Below are 22,044 nucleotides of genomic sequence, written 5' to 3' on the forward strand. Positions count from 1 at the left end.
TGTAAGAATTGGAGTCACATATGCCGGCCTGTCCGATTCTGCGTCATCGCAACTTATTTTAGTTTTGGGCATGCTCATGACGCGATAGTCGTCGGCAGAAAAAGAATATCTGCAGACTCTTTTGGTGTTGCTTTACTTTTCTTTTTTGTTTTGTTTTGCGCATGAGTCGCCTATGCATCTGTCACGATTATCAAGCCGTATAATAAGATAGTACAGCGTATTTGCAAGCAATTCCAGCAACTGTTGGATCCAGCTCTGGCTCCACAAATCTTTGGTGTGGTTTTCCTCTATAGGTAGATGTTTGCTTATTCACCATGACAAAAGAGTTACAGACGATCGTCTTCGAGTTTCCATCCCCCCAATCAATCAATCAATCGATCGATGATCATTTTTCCGGGTGACCAAATAACAACCCCGGAAAACTCCACAACCAACACGGGCGTTTGACTCTTGCTCTGTTTCATCGGTTTGTTGTCTTTTTTTGTTTGAAAGAATTAATTTGCACCGTGCAGCTCCGCATTTTTTTGTACCACGTATTCCTACGAGGTAAAACTGTATTCTGTCTTGTCTGGTTTAACATCCAAATTCTGCCCTTTCGCTGCCGCCTGGAAGCTGTGCTCTTGTTTTTGCCCCCACTTTTGACGACCAAGGGGGAAAGCCTCACCATGTATTCATTCCATCCTACCTTACCCAAGCAGGCCAAGTCGACCCAAGACCTGGGCTGAAATTTGAATGATTACCCGCTTAGGTAACCTGCATACACCTACGACGTTCCGTAGACAGGCACATAGTAATTACATAGTGCGGGAAAACAGAATGGGGCGGGCGGCACCATGGTGGTGGATGAGCACTGCGCATGGAGTAACCTTGTCCCTCTTTTTTTTTCGCGTGGGTCCTCCAATAATGCCCGGGCGGGGGGTGACGACGTCTAGGAGGGGGGTTCCTTGAACTGCAAAGTAACCCCAAAAAAAAAACCAGTGGTAACGTCTAATATCATGGGTTTCTCTTTGTTCCCCCTGACGTTGCTTTGTGTGGGTTGATTACCTACGGATAGGTTAGGTTGCCATGTTTGAAGCTGTGGTTTATTCAGCACCCCGATGGCTATGTATGAGCTTCCTTGGCTAGGTACCAGCGTATTGTGCTTCTCATGCGTCCGGGCGTTGGAAGACTTTTGGACTGTTTTTGAGGCTATGTTTGTTTCTGGGTTGGCTGCATCGCCGGAGATGGTGATATATAAAGACTTGGGGATGGACCTCTCGAACCGATGATGAAGATGCAATTGGATCACAGCATCAAAGCATCAAAAGCATCACGCATCAGATATTATAAAACACACGGACATTCCCGTCTTTGCTATTATATCACCAGACGATCCAGCAAAAGCGAGAAGCATCTCATTCATCCACATCAACGAAGCATATATCGGGCCAACAACACTCTCTATATCACGCCTCACCCAGACTTCCACGACCTCCCAACAAGATATCGAAAATGACTTGCAACTATGGCAGCTACAAGTCGGGCAGCACCGTGGCTAGGAAGCCACTGCCCTTGACGATACTCATCATTGGCGGCAACCGGGGTATCGGCCTGGCGTTTGTGCGACAGTACGTTGCTCTCGGGTTCAACGTGTACACCACCTACCGGAAGTGTTCCGAGTCCGAGGCTCTCGAGGTTAGTTGCCCCGCCACCCACTTGCAGAGATATATATCATCAACCTGCTAGCATAAACACACGACAAAAGTCATGTGCCGTAGCTGACCTGAGTACTGTGCCCAAAAAGCTCTTTGCATTGGAGGCCAAAAACCCCAACAACCTCAAAGTCATGACGCTTGACCTCGCGGACGAGGACTCGATCAACCAGGCTGCCGAGGACTTTGACGGGAAGCAGCTGGACGTGCTGATCAACTGCGGTGGTGAGTAGTCGAATCTCTCTTGTCCTTTTTTTTTGTTTTCTTTTCCAAAAAAAAAGAAAAAAAAAGACAGGGGGCTAAAAAGTCAATCCAAACCAGCCGTCTGCGAGCTCAACCGCCCAGCCCTCGAGACGACGGCCGACGAGCTCATGTCGCGCTTCCGCATCAACTGCGTGGGTCCGTTCCTGACCACGCGGGCCTTCCTCCCGCACCTGAAGCGCAGCCGAAACCTGACGGGCGGCGACCGCTCGCCGCTCGTGGTCAACATGACGTCCGAGATGGCGTCCCTGACCGAGAACCGGCCCGGCAACCGGCCGGGGACCTGCCTGTCGTACCGCGCCTCCAAGGCCGCGCTCAACATGACGACGGTGACGCTGGCGCGCGAGCTCGAGGACGAGGGCGTCGCGTGCGTGGCCCTGAGCCCCGGCCGGTGCGTCACCAAGATGGCAAAGTGGAGGGGCCTCATGGACCCGGCCGAGAGCGTCGAGGTCATGGTCGACGTCATCGACTCGCTGCGGTTTGACGACAGTGCAAAGTTTCTCAACTTTGATGGGAGGCCTATTGCTTGGTGAGAATGGGGAGTGGTGGTGTGCTGCAGTGCTGTGAAGTTTGTTGTTTTTGTTTGTGTCTCTCTCTTTTGTCTTTGGCTTGTTTCTTCTCGTCTCTCGTTTAAACGCTTTTCTTTTGTTGGCCTTTGCTTGTTCTGTCTTTTTGACAGGTGTACAACACAAGATTTTGGCATAGATATCTAGACGCGATGATGTATTAGTAGATTTATACATACCAACAGATTGTTTATTATTTCCATGTTTGGCTGTTTTGTTCAGACTTTGAGTGTTGTCCGTTGAGAGCACCCCTGAAAATGATGTGCCCCTAGACTGGGGCATACTCTGGCATTCTGCAGCGTCACTCATAGAGCGACTACTGTAAAGCCAAATGCCTGCTCTTAGACAGATTGACCGGTCCCCACAATCCACTTGACGGAAAAGGTTACTGGCGTTACCTGGAGTGTGATGTTTTGCAGATTGCAAATGCATATCTTTCCCGCATCTGTAGGTGACTCAATGTCGGTCTGATCATTTTGTCAATACGTGGGATGACGTTTGCTTTCTTGCTTCCATCAATTTCTCGATCCATATCATCTGGAAAAAAAAAGTCAGCCCGCGAAAATAAAACTCGAAAGGGAAAGGGGGGTTTAATGTCAGAAATATCGACGGGGTGATTATCCCAAATATAATAATTTCTTACATGGACCGGTGCCCGAACGTCCCGTCCCGTTGGTTTAAGCGGCTGAAATCTTTAGGGTGTTTGTGGAACCAAACGGCACCTCGTGCCCATGTGAGTGAGTGTCATGACGGCATCGGAGCCCGCGGGTACTGTAGCCCGTATCGCAAAGACTCAAGTTTCTTAGCGTCGATGCGGAAATTTGGCGGGGGGTGATCCTAGCGTCTTTCCCCCGCGTACAAATGCAGTAGTCTCAACGGGCGGGAACCCGCGGGCTCCTTTAAGCTCAGCAAACCACGTCGTGGCCATTTGAAGCAAAACAACCAAGCCACACCAAGATGGAAGCCTCCAATAATTCGTGACCAATTTTGAAGATCTTTCAAGATAAGGAATCAAAATCCATGTCTCCTTGATTATATGGATTGAGGGGGGAGTTTTCAAGGGTATTCGTCATGAACGAATAACTCGGCGTCCGCGAACAGCGTGCTTCTTGGCTTGCGCAAAAAAAAGACCCGCTTCTTTGATATTGTGTGGTCTCCCAAGGCGGCTGGCTGCTATTTTGCTTGGCTTTCAAGCGTTGGACGCTCTTTGTGAGAACTAATGTTGCATTTATTTTGTCTAGAATAAAACATGCAGTGTTTTTTTTTTTTTTTGTCAAGATATAACACCTGCCGAATCCGCCATCTCCCAGTTTGATCAGCATGATTTGAGCATCGAGACAAGCTTTTCATCTAAAGGTTGAGATTTTTTCGACTCATAAACATTTCAACGTCTTCTTTTCTTCCCCGTCCGAAAAAGGTGGCACGTCAAAAAAAACTTGGGAGGAAATCATAGACATCATGGGTTCCGCGGCCGTAGGGCGCAGCCCCAGCACCGAGAAACCATCACTCGAAAAGGGCTCGGGGGTTGCAGCATCCAGTAAGCCTGTAGAGGCTGCCAACAGCAAAGATGAAGAGCCGGCGGATGGGGGTTTCAAGAGCTTCGTCGTAAGTGAACACCTATGCAGTCACAATCAACACACTATAACTAACGGTACTGAATCTCGCGGCTACAGAGGATATTCACCTTTGCCAGGCCCATCGACTATGTCACGCTGTCGGTGGCACTCCTGGGGGCGTTCGTGTCGGGAGCCGCCATGGCGTTGACGAACCTCGTCCTGGGCCAGTTCGTCAACATCCTCGGCGACTTCTCCACGGGGGCATCGTCGCCGGAGCAGTTCCGGGCGGGCGCGGGCGAGTACGCGCTGCGCTTCGTCTACATTGGAATCGCCCGCCTGGCCGGCGTCTACCTCTACGCCACGCTGTCGACGTATGCCGCCTACCACACCACGCGCAACCTCCGCCACGCATATCTGCGCGCGGCGCTGTCTCAGGAGGTGGCCTTCTTCGACCGCGGCACCGCCGGGTCCATCTCGGCGCAGGCCACGTCCAACGGCAAGCTCATCCAGTCGGGCATCGCCGAGAAGCTGGGCACGGTCTTCCAGGCGCTGGCCACCTTTGTCGGCGCATTTATTATCGCCTTTGTCGCCAATTGGAAGCTGACGCTGATTTTGATCTGCATCGCACCGGCTCTGGTCATTGTTATGGGCATCGTGGCCGGCGCGGATAGCAAGGTCGAGGCCCAGGTGTTGAAGGTGCAGGCCCAAGGGGCAGGTTTCGCAGAGACCATCCTCTCGAGCGCACGGAATGTGCACGCCTTTAGCCTTCGTGCTCGTTTGATGCATCGGTTCGACGAATACCTCGAAGAAGCCAACCGGCTAGGCAATAAGAAGAATGCCATTTATGGCGCCTTTTTCAGCGCCGAGTATACGATTGTCTACTTGGGTCTTGCTCTGGCATTTTGGCAGGGACTGAACTTGGTTGCCAGAGGCGAGGTGCCCAATGTTGGAGTCGTCTATACGTACGTCGCCCACCCGTCATCTGCCTAGCTGTCTTTTAAACTAATCGGTGGGATCTTTGGTGTGTGCAGCGTGATGATGTGCGTCATTACGGGTACAATCTCCATCACCTCTGTTGCGCCCTCGACAATAGCTTTCAGCAGGGCCGCCTCGGGAGCCGCCGAGCTCTTTCGCCTTATCGACCGAACATCCGAGATCAACCCCTTTGACAAGTCTGGCGAGAGGCCGACAGAGATTGAGGGTTCTCTCGAGTTTGACAGCGTGACGTTTGCGTATCCCACTCGTCCTGGTATTAATGTGTTGAAGGACTTTTCCTTGCAAATTCCGGCTGGCAAAGTAACAGCTTTGGTGGTAAGTGCTGTTTTTTTTATTTTATTTTTATGAACAACCAATTGATTACTCGCGTTTGAGCATGCAGCCTTCTAACCGGATACACAGGGCATGAGCGGCTCGGGCAAATCTACTTGCATCGGCCTCATCGAGAGATGGTACAACCCCACCGCCGGAGCCGTCAAACTCGACGGCCGGCCCATCAACGAACTCAACCTGAACTGGCTGCGCACAAACGTCCGGTTGGTGCAGCAAGAACCTGTGCTTTTCAACGGAACAGTCTTTGAGAACATTGCGAACGGACTGGTAGGAACCCCATTGGAAAAGGCATCACCGGCAGAGCAAAAGGAAAGCATCGAGAGGGCTGCAGCGACAGCGTTTGCACACGATTTCATCATGACCCTGCCAGAGGGCTACCAGACGCGCATCGGAGAGCGTGGTGGACTTCTCTCGGGTGGCCAGAAACAGAGGATTGCGATTGCTAGGAGCATCGTCTCGGACCCGAGGATCCTGCTGCTCGACGAAGCGACGAGCGCCCTCGACCCCCACGCCGAAGGCATAGTGCAGCAGGCGCTCGACAACGCATCGCGCGAGCGCACCACCGTGGTCATCGCCCACAAGCTCGCAACCATCCGCGGCGCGGACAACATCGTGGTTATGGCCAAGGGGGAGATAGTGGAGCAGGGCACGCACGACGAGTTGCTGGCCCGCGGCGAGGCCGGCGCCTATTTCCGCATGGTGCAGGCGCAGAGGCTCTCCAAGATGTCGGCCGCGGCCGAGGGCGACGACGACGGCGTGGAGGGCGGCGCTGCGAAATCGGTCGACAGCTCCGACGACGAAGGCAACAAGCGAGGTGTTGGCGTCGAGGGCGATGCCGCCATGGACGATGTGGCGCAGATGCAGTCCGTCGTCAGGTACAAGACTGCCGAGCGCGAGCACGTCGCAGCCTTGCAGAACCGCGAGAACTTTGAGCTGTACCCGCGCTCTGGCTTTGTCCACACGGTCATCAAGCTGATCGCCGACAGCCCGGAGCTCAAGTGGGTGTACGCCGTGGTGCTCATCACATGCGTCACTGGAGGCAAGTCACGATGCATTTGCGCTGGATACTTACTCCAGGGATGAGTCTTCTCTCGAGATGTAAGTTGCTAACATAATACTACACCGCAAACAGGTGCTCTCATCATTGTCCAAGCCGTCATCCTGTCCCTGACACTCGATGTATTCAACGCCCCTGACCTGACGGCTGTTCTACCTCGCGGAAACTTCCTCGCCTCCATGTTTGTCGTCATTGCCGCGGCGAGTTTCATGTCGTGGTTCGCAAACGGCTGGGCCACAAACATCATGGCCCAGACCCTCAGCCGCAAGGTCAGGCGCACACTGCTCAACGGCTACCTGCGACAGGATCTGCAGTTTTTCGACCGGGACGAAAACACCGTGGGGGCCCTGACGGCACGGCTCGACTCGCACCCGCAATCCGTCCTCGAGCTCATGGGGTTCAACCTAGGGATTATGCTGAGCGCCATAGTCAGCATTGTCGGCTCGTCGATCCTGGCCATCGCGGTTTCGTGGAAGCTGGGCCTGGTGGGCGTGTTTGCTGGCCTTCCGCCGCTGCTGGTGGCGGGCTGGCTGCGCATCCGGCTCGAGACCAAGATGGACAACAAGGCCGACGCCAGGTTTTCCAACAGCGCGTCGCTGGCTTCCGAGTCCATCATGGCCATACGCACCATCTCGTCCCTCGCGACGGAGGAATCGGTGCTCCAAAAGTACACGGCCGAGCTGGACAGGGCGAGCTCGTCGTTGAAGAGGCCATTGTTTGTCATGATGATTTGGTTTGCGTTTACGCAAGCGGCAGAGTATTTTGTGCTGGCCCTTGGCTTTTGGTAAGCTCATCTCATATCCGTCATCATTTTTTTTCTTTTTCGAGGCGGGGGTTGGTTTTACAGGCGTTGCATACTAATGATGCACTCTTCAGGTATGGCGCCCGCCTCATGTCCTTTGGCGAGGCGACATTCTACGAATTCTTCGTTGCCTTTATTGGAGTATTCTTTGCCGGTCAGCAAGCCAGCATTTTGTTTACCTTCTCCAGCAGTTTCACCAAAGCTCTACACGCAGCCAACTACTACTTTTGGATCAAGAGCCTCGACCCGACGATCCGTGAAACAGACCAAAACCGCAACAAGGGACCAAGGGACAATGTCGGCTCGATCGAACTCGACCAGGTCAGGTTCGCCTACCCACTCAGGCCAGACGCCCAAGTCCTCCGAGGCGTCTCGCTACAGGTAAAACCAGGTTCCTTTGTCGCCCTCGTCGGCGCGTCCGGCTGCGGCAAATCTACAGCCATGGCCCTGCTGGAGAGGTTCTACGACCCGTCCAAGGGCAGGATCATCATCGACGGCGCGGACGAGCTGTGCGACCTCAACCCGCGACTCTACCGCCAACACGTCTCGCTGGTGCAGCAAGAACCCACACTGTACCCGGGCTCGATCCGCGACAACGTGGCCTACGGCGTCGACGTGGCCGACGACCAGGCAGCGCAGTTTGGCAAGCAGCACGGCGGCGCCGAGGCCGTGGCGGACGAACAGATCGAGGCGGCGCTGCGGGCGGCCAACGCGTGGGACTTTGTGTGCTCGCTGCCCGAGGGCACGGCGACGGGGTGCGGCACGTCGGGCAGCCAGCTGTCGGGCGGGCAGCGGCAACGCATCGCCATCGCGCGAGCGCTCGTCCGCGACCCGCGCGTGCTGCTGCTGGACGAGGCCACCAGCGCCCTCGACACCGAGTCGGAAAAGGTGGTGCAGGCCGCCCTGGCCGAGGCGGCGCGCGCCGGCGGCCGCATCACCGTCGCCGTCGCCCACCGCCTCTCCACCGTGCGGGACGCCGATCTGATTTGCGTGTTTTACGCCGGCAGGATCGCCGAGGCCGGCACGCACGAGGAGCTGCTGGGGATGGGAGGGCTGTATAGCAAGATGTGTGAGGCGCAGAGCCTTGATCGGAAGGCTTGAAACTATGGTGGGGGGTTGTCTTTCTTTTGTTTCTAGAGGGGCCTGTACATACTCTTTTGGGATACATTTTTTGTACATAATATCTGGGGAGTCTAGACTAGATGCTGTAAATATCGCAGTTATACAAGGCGTGGCCATTATTGGCATTGGCGAGCTTTCAATAGATGTTTTGTAGAATATCACACATACCTACTCACTGCCTGGATATGAATCCTTCAAGTCTGCTTGGCAATTCTGAGACATTTTTGCATTGATCACACGAAAACGTTTGACCGAGAAAACCACTTTGCCTTGGTTTTTCTTTGGTGTCATATTTGCCCCTGCCCAGGCTCGGACTATTTTGAACAATTTGCGGGCCATCGGCAAATATCCAAATCCAGAAAAGGCTCATCTTAGCTGACCACCCTACGGCCTGCAAAGATTGTTTTCCGGTTCGAGGTGCTGCGATGCCCAACTATTTGAATAGAATGGCCTGGAACGAAGTCAAAATCCAGTCCTCGAGATTGTTTGTTGAGTGGCGAGTGTACCAAGAACGCCTGGGCATAAAAAAAAGAAGTGCCTAGTCTCGGCTGCTGCCTTGAACAAAGTATTTTCTTTGCGTAGTGGCAGATGCTTGAAGGCTACAAATGACGAGAAAAATGAGCGACCCTCTCAGTGTAACGGAATTGCTGACGGTGGAGCTTTGGAAAACTGGCGTGGGGGCTGAGCTGAGCAAGGAGCCATATGCTTGTTCAAGTAGGCACGTCTTGCTCTCTCGGCTCCACCTGTTGACTGCTTATTTGCTCTTTACCGAGCAGGAAAGAAGCACGGCCTCCTCGATGCAGTCCTCTCCCGGTACGGACCCGTAAAAATAGCGGTGACGGACGAATGAGATCGACGGAACGTACTGTACTTCCTACCTATAATAGCAAGAGGGTCGATAATAGGCAATGAGCAGAGCTTTTGCGGTTGATGGGGAAATAGAACCGACAAACACTGCCTCGGTAGGCACAGAGTGTGAAAATAATCAATTGGTTTGCACCTCGAGGCTATTACTTTATTGATTCTTTCCGTTCAATCTTCAATCAGTAAAAGATTACATCCAGTGACAGAGTATACTGCGGCACAAGGTAGATGACCCAACCGGCATATTCGCCTTGTCCACCCTGACAAGATTTACTGTAGATCTTGGCCGTTTCCAGGATGGTAAAAGTGTGAGTGAGCTAAGGAAGTACCGTATTAATATAATATTAACAGTTCCAGTTGGGTATTCCAAATCAGCAACGAAAATCTCACGAGTGCTTTTTGTGGATCTACGGCGCTGTCAATATTTGTACGCCATCACATCGACCGGTTGATCAAATCCGACAACGGTTTCCGAAAGCATTGTTGGAACAGCACTCTTCACGGCCTGTTGGTATTTCCTCACGAGCATTTTGCATTTGCACCCGACTGTTTATGGTACGAATAAATCTGCAAGAGAAGAAAGAATCCGACTGCCAGGGTCATATTTGGGTGCAAGCTCTCAATCCCAAAGGCCAAGAGCCGCTAGCAAGGACCCCTGGCATACTGGGCGCTAAACCCAGGGTTTGCGTCTATTGCAAAGGCCCACCTCAGGCAAAGCTGATGTCTGCGGGCTCTCACCTTGGTGCGGTTCTCGACAGCTTGGCGTAAGAGAAGACGAGCATCGTTGCCGGGTCTGGCCCCAAATCAATTAATTTCCCCTGTTTTCGTGCAGCCGACGTTCCGCGGGTGGCATTCTTGGCGTGTTGCTGGTCAATCGCAACTTGCATCATGGGATCGTTGACCAAAGTCGCTGCCGTGCGTGTCTGCCCGCGACGATCGAATGCCTCGAGGGTGCCCAATCGCTTCACCGTGGAGTTGCCATGCAGCTTTCCAAGCGCGACAGCCGGAGGGACGCCTGCAAGGCCTGCCAAGTACCGCCACTGCTACTCTGTCAATAGTAACCGAGTACCTGCATGCGACACTCGTTGCTCAAAGCTGACCACCCCAATCCAATCCCACTTCAAGACGGCGGATGTGGAATAGCGTCAGGCAGGGGGGCGGGACGGGAAAGATACTCCGTATTATAGTTGACCACTCTCTCCCACTCCCTCTCACACAGCCCTGTGCGAGGCAAGGTAGGCGGTAGTCAGATTGGTTTTCATTTCGGCCCCGCACGAATCCGTTCAACCTTGCTGGGCTGCTATCCTCGTTTCTTTCTTTCCTTTTCTTTGGTTTATTTTTGAACACTGGAAAGTTCCAACGCCCACTGATTTCTAATCTTCCCCGCGGTTTTTGGTCTCTTTTTTTTTTCTGTCTTTGGTCTGTTTGCGTTTGCGCCCAACTCGCATCCCGACTTGTTGGTACTCAAGAGAGTAGCAACGTGTGACACGAACCCCAATAACAACAACTTCAGAAAGAGAAAGAAAACACAAGGGAACAAACAACAAGAGCCGCCCACAATGTCAAAGTTCGACCCCAACGGATGGTACGCCATCTCGGAGACGCGGGTGGACAAGACCAACAAGGACCTCAAGAGCTCCCTCCAGGTGCTGCCCGAGGGGATGCGCGTGCACCCGATAGCCGACGACCTCAACTGGCAGCTCCACCCGGTCGACGACAAGAAGCCGGGCAGGTACGTGCTGCGCAGCTTCAAGGCCGGAGTGCAGAAGCACCTGGCCGCCTGCCGCGTGCCCGCCGAGAAGGACTCGAGCAGGACCCGCGCCTGCCTGGAGCCCGCCGCGTCCGACGAGTCGCAGCAGTGGGACATATCCGACTGGGGCGACGGCACCTACAAGATCCAGTCCGTCGCCAACGGCACAAAGTACTGGCTCGACGTGCACCCGGGATCGGATGTACACTTGTCTAGCATCGAGGAGACGCCCGACAACAAGCGCGAGGCGCAGCATTGGGTTTTCTCGAGCAGGTTCCCCGTCAACGATGATAGGTATTCGACCTTGTTTTCTGAGCAACAGTCAACGGTATGTTTGATATCACTTGGGAGACATGGATGATGGCCCCTGTCGTCCATGAGTCGCGTATCAAAGAGAGACAGGCTTTCATCCTAGGGAACTAGAACTAGGACTTTGGGCTTTAAACTATTCTAGAACTCTCATTGACCAATGTTTATTTCCACCTCACTAGATCGCCCCAGCCTCAACAACAACCGGCACCTTCACAAGGACGACACCAACGCCAGCGCCGACAGGCACAGACGGCACCGCCGCCGGCTCCACGGACGGCGGATCAAATCCACAGTCGGAGCAGTCCAGCAGCGGCGGCGGCGGCGGACTCTCGACGGCCGCCGCGGCAGGAGTGGGCGTGGGAGTTACCCTGGCGGTCCTCGCGGCCGTCATCACGCTCTTGGTCTTTTGGTGGAAGCGACGACAGGCGGCCGCCGGCGGCAGCGCCGGGTCCCACGGCGAAAAGGAGGCGCTCAACTACTCGGTCTCGCCACCGCCGCCGCCCAGCGGCGTCGCACCCGGCACCGGAGGGGTCGGCGGCCCGCACGGCTACTACAGCGGCAAGGATGTGCACTCGGAGGCGGGGGCGGCTGGCGGCTGGGTACAGCAGCAGCAACAGCAACAACAGCAACAGCACAGCGCCGTGGCGTCGCCACAGTCCGGGGCCTACTACCCCGCCTACCACGACGAGGCAAAGTCGCTGCAGTCGCACATCAACGCCTCGCCGGCGACGTTCACGTCCAACCTGCACGAGGCGCCCGCAGCTACGACGGTTGTTCACGAGGTGCCAGGGCCGAATATGCCCGTCGAGATGGACGGTACCGGGAGGCAACCTGCGGGTTACCGGCCATGACGATGACAGCTGTCGGGTCTTGTTCGCTCTCTTTGTGCTTCTTATTCCTTTTTGTTTTTCCTACTTTTGGGTACAGGATAGCTCTATTTCTCATGTAATACAAACAAGCGGTGATTTATATGTTCAACTTTAGTGTTTTCTGTTGTCTCGTCTTATTCTACTCTGCTCTGTTAAAGGATGGCCACTTCAACCAAACTGAATTTGCTCACAATTATCATCTCACTTACTGACCATAAATCAGGGTTAGGTACTGCACACTTTAGTCTGCGTAGTCAAGGCGAATGCCTATGCGAGAGTGAGTGTCTTTACCGTCAAAGGTGCAACAGGAACTGGGCGCTATTTTTATGCTGATGAGATTCAATTCGATCCAAGTGTCCCCAGACCCCCATAGATGGTTGTCTTTTGGTCACAAATACTTCAGTCAATAGCGACAGGAACCATCCGGCCGGTTAATTACGGCTGATCCCCAGGAGCAAAGCCGAGGCGAGTTTATAACCCTACATATAAAGCTCCCTCGCAGGATCAGCCAATGCTCCGTATTCCACCTACTTAATAGGGTTACGTGCCGTTGTAAAGCCCCGACCCACAACGACGCGCGGCCAAGACTGACTCCTAGCGACCTGCCTCTTTTCTCATCTTTACTACGTAGGCGGAGATTCATGCATCCTACAGACGTACCAGGTGCTCGGGATCCATCAAGGTGCATGCACAGTCCTTTCTTAGCGTCCCACAACAATAGTAAACATTTCCCTCACCCCACGGCGGCGTTGATCGGGTCCCGAACCCATGAACGCCGGGGACTACTCATCGGACTCACCTGCCCTGAAAGGAAGAGATGGACATTCATATAAAATCCAGCGATGGCCCCCTCATGGCTCACGCGCACATTGAAAGACATGCGAGCTAGCCAGTCACTTACTGTCGCTAGTTGGTAAAGGAAGGTTTGTCTCTTGCGCACAAGGCTGCATATCGGGTGAGCTACTTGCACAAGACCAACAAAAAAAGACAAGCAAAACCCCACCCTCCTTTCGCCCGCAATGAAGCACCTCATCGCGTCGGCTCTGCTCCTCAGCAGGGCCGCCTCGCTGCCGAGCACGCTGCCGGTGAGGCTGTCGACGCGCACGGCCCTCAACTCCCGCCTGGCCAACGTGCACGTCGACGTGGACGACAAGCACGCAGTCGGAGATGCGCCCATCGACTTCACCTACGGCGCCTGCGACTCGTCCTCGCGCGGCGAGGCGCACCACACGGTCGGCAGGACCGAGAGTCCCGCGCAGGCCGTCGACCGGCTCGTCTGGACGAGCCCCGAGGACGTGGCGTCGGGCGGGTGCATATCGGCGTGGGCGGGCGGTGAGCAGCAGCTGCTGGTGGGCCGCAGCGCGCCGCAGACCTTTGACCACGCGGCCATGCGCCGGCGCGACGTGCTGACCCGGCGCGCGCTCGACCCCGTGCGCATGGACGCGTCCAGCGGCATCGACGCCAACGGGCCGTGGTTCGACGGCGTCAAGCTGCTCGAGGGCCGCAACGTGAGCGCCGTCGACGCGGAGGCCGCCAAGGGGAGGCGCATCGCCATCGCCGGCGCGGGCATGGCGGGCCTCATGTCGCACCTGGTCCTGTCGCAGGCCGGGTTCACGAACCTGGATCTGATCGAGGGCAGCGACCGCATCGGCGGGCGCGTGCAGACGGAGTACCTCTCCGGAGGGCCGTTTGACTATTCGTACCAGGAGATGGGGCCGATGCGGTTCCCGCACCAGATCGCCATCGAGGGAGAGCTGTACAACATTTCGGACCACCAGCTCGTCTTCCAGCTGGCCGACGAGATGAACCGCCTCAATGCCGACGCGAACAAGGAGCTCGACGTTTCCTTCATCCCCTGGATCCAGTCCTCGCAGAACGGCCTCGGCTACTTTGACGGCTTCAAGCTCCCGTCCGGACTGCCGCCCACCGTGGCCCAGATGGCAGCGGATCCATCGCTGGGGCCACCTGCGGCACAGCTGGACGCCGAGGCCCTTGCCGCCTTGGCCAAGTTCAGCGAGGTGCTCGGGAGCAACGACTTGCTCAAGCTGATTGCAAAAAACTCTTTCAAGGCCTACAAGAACTGGATCAGTGAGTAGAGAGCCTGTTTTTGTAGCTCTTCATTTTATTCTATTCACCACTGACATGAACTCAAAGAGGATGGCCTCGGCGGACTTCCCGGTGATCAATGGAGTATCTACGCCTACTTCAAGCACCACCTAGAGGCATCCCTGAACGCCACCGACGCCGTCCTCCCCTCCTTCTTTGGCAGCTCCAGCGGCACCTTTTGGTCCACAGTAAGTTTGACCAGAATATTGAATCGGGGTATGAACAATATACTGACCGTGCAAAACACACAAAGCTCTACGAAAGCGTCTACTTCTCGTCCAGCAGCTGGAAGACCATCGACGGCGGTCTGAGCCGGCTGCCAAAGTCTTTCGCCCCGCACGTGGAAAAGGACCTGCAGCTCAACCGCAAGATCGAGCGCGTCAGCTTCTCGGAGGAGAACAAGGAGGTCACGCTGCAGTGGAAGGGTGCGGGAGGCGAGCTGCAGAGTGCATCCTACGACTACGCCGTCATGGCCGTCCCGTTTGTCGTCATGGCCAACTGGAGGCTTCCGAGTACGTCTGCGACCACCACTTATTCTATATGGCTTTTTTTTCTTTTTTTTTTTTTTTTTTTGAGAAAACACCAAGCTGACATCTCCGACGTTTCATCTAGAGCTTGGATCCACCCTCGAAAATGCCATCCGAACCTTGCCATCTGTTCCCGCCTGCAAGATAGCACTCGAGTACAAGACGCGGTTCTGGGAAAAGTTTGAGAACCCCATCTATGGTGGCTGCTCGACAACGACAGACATCCCTGGCTTCGAATCGGTTTGCTATCCGTAAGCTCCCTATGACTTTTTGTTTTTTGCCAAGCAAACCCACCCAGCAAGCATTATGGAAAAGATTCCAAATAAACACCACAAGATCTTTGTCACTAATTCGAAGCACCAGATCCTACAACCTCAACGGCACCGGTCCGGCCTCAATCCTGGCGTCCTACAACTTTGAAAGGACGTCACTGCACCAGGGCTCGCTCTCGGAGGAGGAGCACGTACAAAAGGCCGTCGACATCATGGTCGAGATACACGGCGACGTGGCGCGCGAGCAGTACACGGGCAACTTCCGCAGAGTCTGTTCACACCACAATGAGTTTCGCATCGGGGCCTACACGAGTCCGATGGCGGGACAGATGGAGCTGTACATTCCCGAGTACTTCAAGACTCACAGCAACGTAAGTCGTGTGCGGGAGTAGTAGCCATGTTGGTGGGGTGAATGAAACCAAAACTAACCGGTGCGTTGGGCGGGGCTTCTAGATGATCTTTGTCGGAGAACACACTTCGTATACTCACGCCTGGGTTGCTTCGGCGCTCGAGTCTGGCATTCGTGGATCGGTGCAGCTCATGCTCGGTATGTCCAGTTTCGTCCCTCGGCAATTATTCTGTCCACCAACCGTCTTCTCGGTACTAATGTTATCAACCACGATCATAGAGCTTGGACTCGTCGACGAGGCAAAGGCTGCCGTCGACAAGTGGATGGCTCGGTGGATAGATGTGGTAAGTGCACACAAAAAAACGATCATCTTGGCCCAGCCTGGGACCCTGGAATAAGTTTAAGCTTATTCCATGTCGAGAGTGATTATCGCCGATGCTGACGATGATCTTGGCTTGTTACGTTTACAGTAAAAAAAAGAAAGCACTAAAGACGTGTTGGACATAGGCGGGTTGAGATGCCTGAACGGAGTAATGATACTGCTGCGCCTCGTCACCAAAGGGTAAAGGAGCACTCAGCAGTTCTTGGCGAGCTCGATGGAAGGTTTGAACCCTTGAAGAATTCTAAGGGTCTGCCGATAAGTGAAAGCCCAGGACAGGGATGCATGCAGGTCGCGGTCGGAATTTTACTGCAGCTACTGAGCGGAACCACTAATGTTGACATGAAAATGTGCAGCCAAGTTGCACAACCGAATAGACGACTAGATACATGTCCTCTGTATTGCGTCTCGACTGCGCGCATTACAATTCGAGATGTGCGGTGAACTAAAAACTTGTGGTTGATTCGGAAGGATGAACTGAAATGGCTGCTTATTGAAGGGTTCATTCAGGTCAGTGTACTGTACTGAACTCACTGTACTCAAACCCCAAGAGCAAGGAGCGGCCGTCAGATTGTTGGGTTGCTTCCCTGCTGCCCTGTAATTTATTGCCTGCCAGGGATCCCAGAACCCCGACGGGGCGGCCTTACCGTAAATACAGTAAGCTGCCAAGGCCCGGCGGACAATGGACTGAACGGGGAGTTTCCACCCTCATATAAGATAAACCTGGGGGCTCGCTTTTACACCCATGTCCTTTAGACTCGCCCCAAGTATTTTGTTTTCTACGGTACATACTTTGTAATGGAATAGCAAATCTTAAAAAGCTACAAGACAAAAGCCCCGTGCGGACAAAAAGAGACCTGTCCTGATTTGCGACCGCGACGATAACGGATAAGCACCGAATTGTTGGGCCCCTCAGCTGCCCTGCTCGTAGCCCCTGAGCATACGCAGGAGATACGTTCAAAAAACCCCACAGCGAACCGCCGATACCCAGACAGACAGAATAATACAACTCCGAAGAGGCAGCAGTAATAATCGATTAAAGAAAAAAGCGCAATGAAGCTGTGTGCACTTGCGGGATGCCTCCTGGTGATCCCCCTGGCCACAGCTGCTCCTATACTCCCCCCACCCTCTGTGTCTGATTATGGCCTTCCTCCTGTCGACACTGGCTACCCGCCTGTTCCAACTAAAAATATTCCAACTCCAGTGGATCCAATGAACCCGATGAATCCAACAAACGACCCCTATGGCCAGTTCCCTCAGGCGCAGCTGAATACTCATACTCTGCAGCCAGGAAGGAATCGATGCATGAACCTCAGAGCCCGATCGTTTAGTTTCGGGATGCTGGCTGATATTTGGAAAAACCCAGCAAAGTATTCATCCGGCTCACATGATTGCAGTGGAGGATCGAGCCGTTCTAGCACGTATTAAAAGTTTTTAAAAGGCAACATTGGTGAATAACCCAAGGTAGGCATTGACCGCAGGTTACCAAAGATTTTGGCAGCAAGTTTAGCAAGAGAATGGGCTTGAATACGTCGATACCGGCTAGCTTAAAAGCCAACTCATTATAGCATCAATCCACCCTATTTTATGCGTGCTCTTTGGGCTGTCGATATCAACCCAGGCCTGAATCTATTCATTCTCACTGTGAATTAACATCACCGTGACCCGACGCTGCGCGAGCCTCACCTGGCATTCTGATCAAATGTGAAAGCGACAGCACGACGAGGACCGTTCCGGGTGGACCGGGGGCCGGACGTACCGTATTGAGGCTAAAATGGAGACCGCCGCGAGGGTTTCGGATGGAGAAGCAAAATGCGTCGCGGGTAATTCGGCCGGCTCGAGACCGTGTCGAAACGTACGCAGATCACATCACCTTCGGCCGAGTTCCGGCGGGTGGCGTTCCAAACGGGCGCTCGGATTAAAGTCTGCTTTTGTTTATTTTAGCATGACATGTCATGCAGCAAAGTAGCGCATTTGAATGGGTCGGCAAATTTTTATTTTTTTATTTTCCCTCCTTCCATGAGTGTGGTGCCAATTGCTTGAACGAGTCGGGGCCAATAGCTTTGACGTCAATGTACAACAAAAAACCCCCAAACAGAAAAAAAAAAAAGGAGACAAATAAACAACAGCTGTTACTTTGTAAGAATTGCCCGCCGACCGGCCAAGCAATCCCTGAAATGGACGCGTTGGTCAAAACCCCGCCAATCCTTTTCTGGTCAGTTACATGAGTCGCGCGCAGCGAGGAAATCAAGGCACCAAAGTTGAAATTGATATGAGCACGGCGCACCCTCGCTTGATTAATACTACGATAAGTAAACAGTTTTGAGATTTGAGATTGGGGGGAGCAGCGCACGTAATACGCCTCCACCGACAGCCCTGAGCTATGTCATTACGGGGCCATATCTTTGGAGGTGGGTACCGAGCCACAGCTGTGGGATCACCAGGTACGAGAGGGTCCAATCAGACGGCCCTCGATTGAAAATAACATGGACGTTTGTGAGGACGGAAAGGACGCCGAAGGGTTTATTGCTGCCAAGCTACGTAAGGGAAACGGGTTGTTCAAGGGGGCCGAGGATATTCGGGCTGTTTGGTCGATTGACTGACAAACCAAACCAAACCAAAAGTAACACTGTGATAATTGCGGCTATGCGTTGAGTCCCCCTTGCAATGGAGTGCCGTTGGTTTCTTGCCCAATCTGGATGTCCGAGTGTCTCTCTCATTTTGCGGCTATCCAATAGCACGAAAAGAAACAATCCGGCGTAGTCCGTAGGCGGGAAGGTACAGTAAAATTCTTTCAACTTTCTCTCCTTCGCTTCGGTTGCCGACGGTTCATTACCACCTACACCTCCGTCCCGTTCTCACGTGCTCGAGGCACGCGACTCGGCCTGAACGAGCCTGCATTTCGTACGAACGTGGTTGGGTGTGGTAAAAAAGCTACCTTGGCTATCTCAACCACGCCGTACCTACCTTGCCTTATCTTAGCTGCATTTTATCGCGGCTGATGATGTAGCTATCCCACGATTTTCAACCTCTCACCGATGTGCAGATTATCTTACTTACATGTAGAATTTGTGCCACTCGTCATCCCAAATCAACCAACCCATCCAACAACCACCTCTTTACCGTACCATCATAAATCCTTCCTCTTTTCTGCCACCTCCCTACTAGTGGACCCTCTCGCACCCCAAAGTTCCAAACGACACAACCCGCATCAATTGTCTTGGCCCTCCAACAGTGCCCATGTCCAACGCTGTGGACTCACTGGACTGGATTGGGTGATACCCACCCAGAAGCGGGCTGATGTGACGTGCCCAGAATCAGATGCAAAAAGGTCAGGGATTTTCCACGCGATCTCATGGTATCCCGGTTGAACCTGTAGGGACCCGATTAGTTCCCATACAAAGTTGCTGCGCTTTCTCTGTCGATTTATCGCTTGCTTCTTCTCTACACCTTTTCCCTCTCGCCTTTTATTCTTCTTCTGCTTTTTTTGCACCAACAATTAGCAGCGACTTGTCGATTGCGACCTTGACCCCTCGCAAACGACTTCGCATGGAGTAAAGTTCACTCGTCCAATCCTTCCCCCCCTCCTTCCTCCTCTCATCCTAAATCATCTCCCAGGGACTTTTTCTTTTGTTTCCCCCCTGCTGCGACGACTTGTAATTGCTTGACCTTGTATTTTCGAGGCAAACAGTGCAACAACAGCACAAAATGTCGCAAAAGCAGGTGACATCGGACGACAGCTTGGCGGGCAATGGCTTTGCTACCGGCAGCCAAGCTAGGAACGACAGCAACAAGGACCTCGCCGGCATGCACCGGTCGCACAGCGGCATGGACAGCAACGACTCGGCCAACCAGGTTCTCGAGTCCCTGGGCTACAAGCCGGAGCTTCAGCGAAACCGCTCGACGTGGCAGGTGGCATTCATGTCCTTTGTCCTCGCCTCGATCCCCTACGGCCTGGCGACCACCATGTTCTACCCCTTGATCGGCGGTGGTCCCGTCAACATCATCTGGGGATGGGTCCTCGTGTCGCTGATCATCATCTGCGTCGCCGCGTCCCTCGGAGAAATCACCAGCGTCTATCCCACCGCCGGAGGCGTCTACTACCAGGCCTTTATGCTGGCGGATCCCAGCTGGCGCCGCGCCGCATCGTGGATCTGTGGCTGGCTGTACGTCGTCGGAAACATCACCATTACCCTGGCCGTCAACTTTGGCACCACGCTGTTCTTGGTCGCATGCATCAACGTTTTCAAGTACGACGTTGACGGAGTCCCTACGGGCATCTTCGAGGGACAGCCGTACCAGGTCTTCTTGATCTTCCTCGGTCTCACTCTGTTCTGCAACGCTGTCTCGTCTCTTGGCAACAAGTGGCTGCCAATCCTGGATGTGGGTCATCCCCTCAATTTTTTACGTTATGCCCCCTTGGTTCCCCGGATCCAGCTGAGTTGCACATATCGTGGGAACATCGTTATACTGACTCGTGGTCCACCGATTGCTATAGACTGCCGCCATTTTCTGGACCTTTGCTGGCGTCATTGCGATTATGGTCACGGTCCTTGCGCTTGCCAAGGCCGGTCGCCGTGATGCTGCGTTTGTCTTTGGTCACTTTGAGACCAACTCTGGCTGGCCCGCCGGCTGGTCTTTCTGCGTTGGTCTGTTGCACGCCGGATATGCGACCTCGTCGACGGGAATGATCATCTCGTAAGATTGCATCCCCTCGACCTTCATACAAAGACACATCGGGGCACGGCTTTGCTAACGTTTTGTGACAAATATAGCATGTGTGAGGAGGTTCGCATGCCCTCGACCCAGGTCCCCAAGGCCATGGTCGCCACCGTTGTGCTCAACACCTTTGCCGGTCTGTTGTTCATGATCCCCTTGGTCTTTGTCCTTCCCGACATCCAGTACCTGATCGGCCTCGCATCTGGTCAACCCGTTCCCGAGATCATCCTCGCCGCCGTCGGCGAACCCGGTGCTGCGATTGCGCTGCTCATGCCCCTGCTGGTCCTGGCCATCATTTGCGGTATCGGCTGCACGACCGCCGCCTCCCGCTGCACTTGGGCTTTTGCTCGCGACGGTGCTATTCCTGGTGCACAGTGGTGGCGCGTCATCAACGAGAAGCTCGACGTGCCCTTGAACGCCATGATGCTCTCAATGGCCGTGCAGATCATCCTCGGCCTCATCTACTTTGGCTCGTCGGCTGCATTCAACGCCTTCTCCGGCGTCGGCGTCATCTGCCTCACGGCCTCGTACGCCACCCCGATCGCCATCAACCTGTTCAAGGGTCGCAAGGCTACCGCCAACGCCAAGTTCCAGCTCGGTCGCATGGGAGTCTTTTGCAACATTGTCGCCCTCGCCTGGTCTGCGCTCGCCATGCCGCTCTTTTGCATGCCGAGCTACCTGCCCGTCACGCCCGAGACGGTCAACTACGCGCCCGTGGTCTTTGTCGCAGCCACCATCGTTTCTGGTGTGTGGTACATTGTGTGGGGCAGGGAGAACTACGCCGGCCCTCCAGTCCAGGAGGAGTACAACTAGAGCTTGTGGCGGTGTGTTTTCTGAGGGGAGGTGATGGGTAAGTGGGGCGACAAGTATCACGGCTTCTGGCGGAGCCGTCAGGGCCCTGCCGTTTCCTTGATTGATATGCTTGGTTGTTTATATGCAAGCTGGCACCCCCAGAGGGTCCGAGGGAGCGAGTCGAGATTTGGAAGTTTTGGATACGATAGAGGCATTGAGAAGGAGGAGTCTAGGTGTTGGATCGTGTCGGAGAGGCAGTACTGTCTTTTATGTTTTGCTAAAAGGAAATGATACCCAGTTGTTTAGTTTTCAATCCAACATTTAAACTCAGAAAAAGACTGGCCCCGCTCGAGAATCAGCAGATGCGATCTTCTCTGGGCTTGGCATTCAAGTATTGGACCTTCACCGTCTCATGTCTGTCTTTTTGTACTTGCAGTCCCATCCCATCGGCGAGTCCTCCGAACTTTAATATCGCCCGAGGTGGATGCCTCAAGGTCTAAAGTCTTGAGTCAAAGCTGGGTCAGTTGCAACCTCGTACTCACGCTATACGGCGTCCGCCTCGTGGTATACTATAGTACTCCTGCCAAGCATTGGTTTTGGTGGGGTAAAATTTGAGAATTCCTGGGCGAGGTGAGCCGTCTTGGATTACTTTTGAGCTGTTGGCTACCGAGCTGGCTCTAGAACTCTTAGGTAATTACTGGTTGGTAAGAGGCAAATGAGG

The 22,044-nt window shown here is 54.0% G+C and overlaps 7 protein-coding genes across 7 annotated transcripts; all 7 read left to right on the top strand.

Annotated features, from left to right (window-relative positions):
• The first annotated feature begins 999 nt into the window (after positions 1-999).
• MGG_01382 (short chain dehydrogenase) lies at positions 1,000-2,720 on the top strand. Its single transcript, XM_003714274.1, has 3 exons — positions 1,000-1,674; positions 1,784-1,916; positions 2,013-2,720. The coding sequence occupies exons 1-3, from the start codon at positions 1,492-1,494 to the stop codon at positions 2,483-2,485; spliced, it is 789 nt and encodes a 262-aa protein (XP_003714322.1). The 5' UTR covers positions 1,000-1,491; the 3' UTR covers positions 2,486-2,720.
• Positions 2,721-3,411: 691 nt separating this feature from the next.
• Positions 3,412-8,560, top strand: MGG_14778 (leptomycin B resistance protein pmd1). Its single transcript, XM_003714275.1, has 6 exons — positions 3,412-4,123; positions 4,192-5,036; positions 5,106-5,385; positions 5,473-6,442; positions 6,536-7,244; positions 7,337-8,560. Exons 1-6 carry the CDS (start codon positions 3,977-3,979, stop codon positions 8,361-8,363), a joined length of 3,978 nt encoding a protein of 1,325 aa, XP_003714323.1. The 5' UTR covers positions 3,412-3,976; the 3' UTR covers positions 8,364-8,560.
• Positions 8,561-10,518: 1,958 nt separating this feature from the next.
• Positions 10,519-12,415, top strand: MGG_01383 (uncharacterized protein). The gene is made up of 2 exons (XM_003714276.1): positions 10,519-11,326; positions 11,490-12,415. Exons 1-2 carry the CDS (start codon positions 10,808-10,810, stop codon positions 12,159-12,161), a joined length of 1,191 nt encoding a protein of 396 aa, XP_003714324.1. The 5' UTR covers positions 10,519-10,807; the 3' UTR covers positions 12,162-12,415.
• Positions 12,416-12,724: 309 nt separating this feature from the next.
• Positions 12,725-16,723, top strand: MGG_15688 (uncharacterized protein). The gene is made up of 8 exons (XM_003714277.1): positions 12,725-14,267; positions 14,334-14,473; positions 14,539-14,797; positions 14,898-15,063; positions 15,176-15,455; positions 15,538-15,631; positions 15,713-15,777; positions 15,904-16,723. Exons 1-8 carry the CDS (start codon positions 13,199-13,201, stop codon positions 15,904-15,906), a joined length of 2,076 nt encoding a protein of 691 aa, XP_003714325.1. The 5' UTR covers positions 12,725-13,198; the 3' UTR covers positions 15,907-16,723.
• MGG_15689 (uncharacterized protein) lies at positions 16,661-17,456 on the top strand. The gene has a single exon (XM_003714278.1). The coding sequence runs from the start codon at positions 16,866-16,868 to the stop codon at positions 17,238-17,240; it is 375 nt and encodes a 124-aa protein (XP_003714326.1). The 5' UTR covers positions 16,661-16,865; the 3' UTR covers positions 17,241-17,456.
• A 130-nt stretch (positions 17,457-17,586) lies between these two features.
• MGG_15690 (uncharacterized protein) lies at positions 17,587-18,467 on the top strand (the record flags this gene model as incomplete). The annotated part of the gene is made up of 3 exons (XM_003714279.1): positions 17,587-17,635; positions 18,133-18,256; positions 18,437-18,467. The coding sequence occupies 3 exons, from the start codon at positions 17,587-17,589 to the stop codon at positions 18,465-18,467; spliced, it is 204 nt and encodes a 67-aa protein (XP_003714327.1).
• A 773-nt stretch (positions 18,468-19,240) lies between these two features.
• On the top strand, positions 19,241-21,751 carry MGG_01385 (choline transporter). Its single transcript, XM_003714280.1, has 3 exons — positions 19,241-20,195; positions 20,311-20,510; positions 20,588-21,751. Exons 1-3 carry the CDS (start codon positions 19,521-19,523, stop codon positions 21,342-21,344), a joined length of 1,632 nt encoding a protein of 543 aa, XP_003714328.1. The 5' UTR covers positions 19,241-19,520; the 3' UTR covers positions 21,345-21,751.
• The last annotated feature ends 293 nt before the right edge of the window (positions 21,752-22,044 follow it).

The sequence above is a fragment of the Pyricularia oryzae genome, chromosome 2, assembly GCF_000002495.2.
Source record: "Pyricularia oryzae 70-15 chromosome 2, whole genome shotgun sequence".
Classification (NCBI taxonomy): domain Eukaryota; kingdom Fungi; phylum Ascomycota; class Sordariomycetes; order Magnaporthales; family Pyriculariaceae; genus Pyricularia; species Pyricularia oryzae.

What these genes read in the sequence shown, in the direction of transcription:
- MGG_01382 (XM_003714274.1), top strand. Translation starts at nt 1,492, where the DNA reads ATGACTTGCAACTATGGCAGCTACAAGTCGGGCAGCACCGTGGCTAGG. An exon ending in CCGAGTCCGAGGCTCTCGAG is followed by an intron (nt 1,675 to 1,783) that starts GTTAGTTGCCCC and finishes GTGCCCAAAAAG; the next exon opens with CTCTTTGCATTGGAGGCCAA. An exon ending in CGTGCTGATCAACTGCGGTG is followed by an intron (nt 1,917 to 2,012) that starts GTGAGTAGTCGA and finishes AATCCAAACCAG; the next exon opens with CCGTCTGCGAGCTCAACCGC.
- MGG_14778 (XM_003714275.1), top strand. Translation starts at nt 3,977, where the DNA reads ATGGGTTCCGCGGCCGTAGGGCGCAGCCCCAGCACCGAGAAACCATCA. An exon ending in AATGTTGGAGTCGTCTATAC is followed by an intron (nt 5,037 to 5,105) that starts GTACGTCGCCCA and finishes TGGTGTGTGCAG; the next exon opens with CGTGATGATGTGCGTCATTA. An exon ending in CATCACATGCGTCACTGGAG is followed by an intron (nt 6,443 to 6,535) that starts GCAAGTCACGAT and finishes CACCGCAAACAG; the next exon opens with GTGCTCTCATCATTGTCCAA.
- MGG_01383 (XM_003714276.1), top strand. Translation starts at nt 10,808, where the DNA reads ATGTCAAAGTTCGACCCCAACGGATGGTACGCCATCTCGGAGACGCGG. An exon ending in TTTCTGAGCAACAGTCAACG is followed by an intron (nt 11,327 to 11,489) that starts GTATGTTTGATA and finishes CCACCTCACTAG; the next exon opens with ATCGCCCCAGCCTCAACAAC.
- MGG_15688 (XM_003714277.1), top strand. Translation starts at nt 13,199, where the DNA reads ATGAAGCACCTCATCGCGTCGGCTCTGCTCCTCAGCAGGGCCGCCTCG. An exon ending in GGCCTACAAGAACTGGATCA is followed by an intron (nt 14,268 to 14,333) that starts GTGAGTAGAGAG and finishes ATGAACTCAAAG; the next exon opens with AGGATGGCCTCGGCGGACTT. An exon ending in ATCGGTGCAGCTCATGCTCG is followed by an intron (nt 15,632 to 15,712) that starts GTATGTCCAGTT and finishes CCACGATCATAG; the next exon opens with AGCTTGGACTCGTCGACGAG.
- MGG_15689 (XM_003714278.1), top strand. Translation starts at nt 16,866, where the DNA reads ATGAAGCTGTGTGCACTTGCGGGATGCCTCCTGGTGATCCCCCTGGCC.
- MGG_01385 (XM_003714280.1), top strand. Translation starts at nt 19,521, where the DNA reads ATGTCGCAAAAGCAGGTGACATCGGACGACAGCTTGGCGGGCAATGGC. An exon ending in AGTGGCTGCCAATCCTGGAT is followed by an intron (nt 20,196 to 20,310) that starts GTGGGTCATCCC and finishes CGATTGCTATAG; the next exon opens with ACTGCCGCCATTTTCTGGAC. An exon ending in TCGACGGGAATGATCATCTC is followed by an intron (nt 20,511 to 20,587) that starts GTAAGATTGCAT and finishes TGACAAATATAG; the next exon opens with CATGTGTGAGGAGGTTCGCA.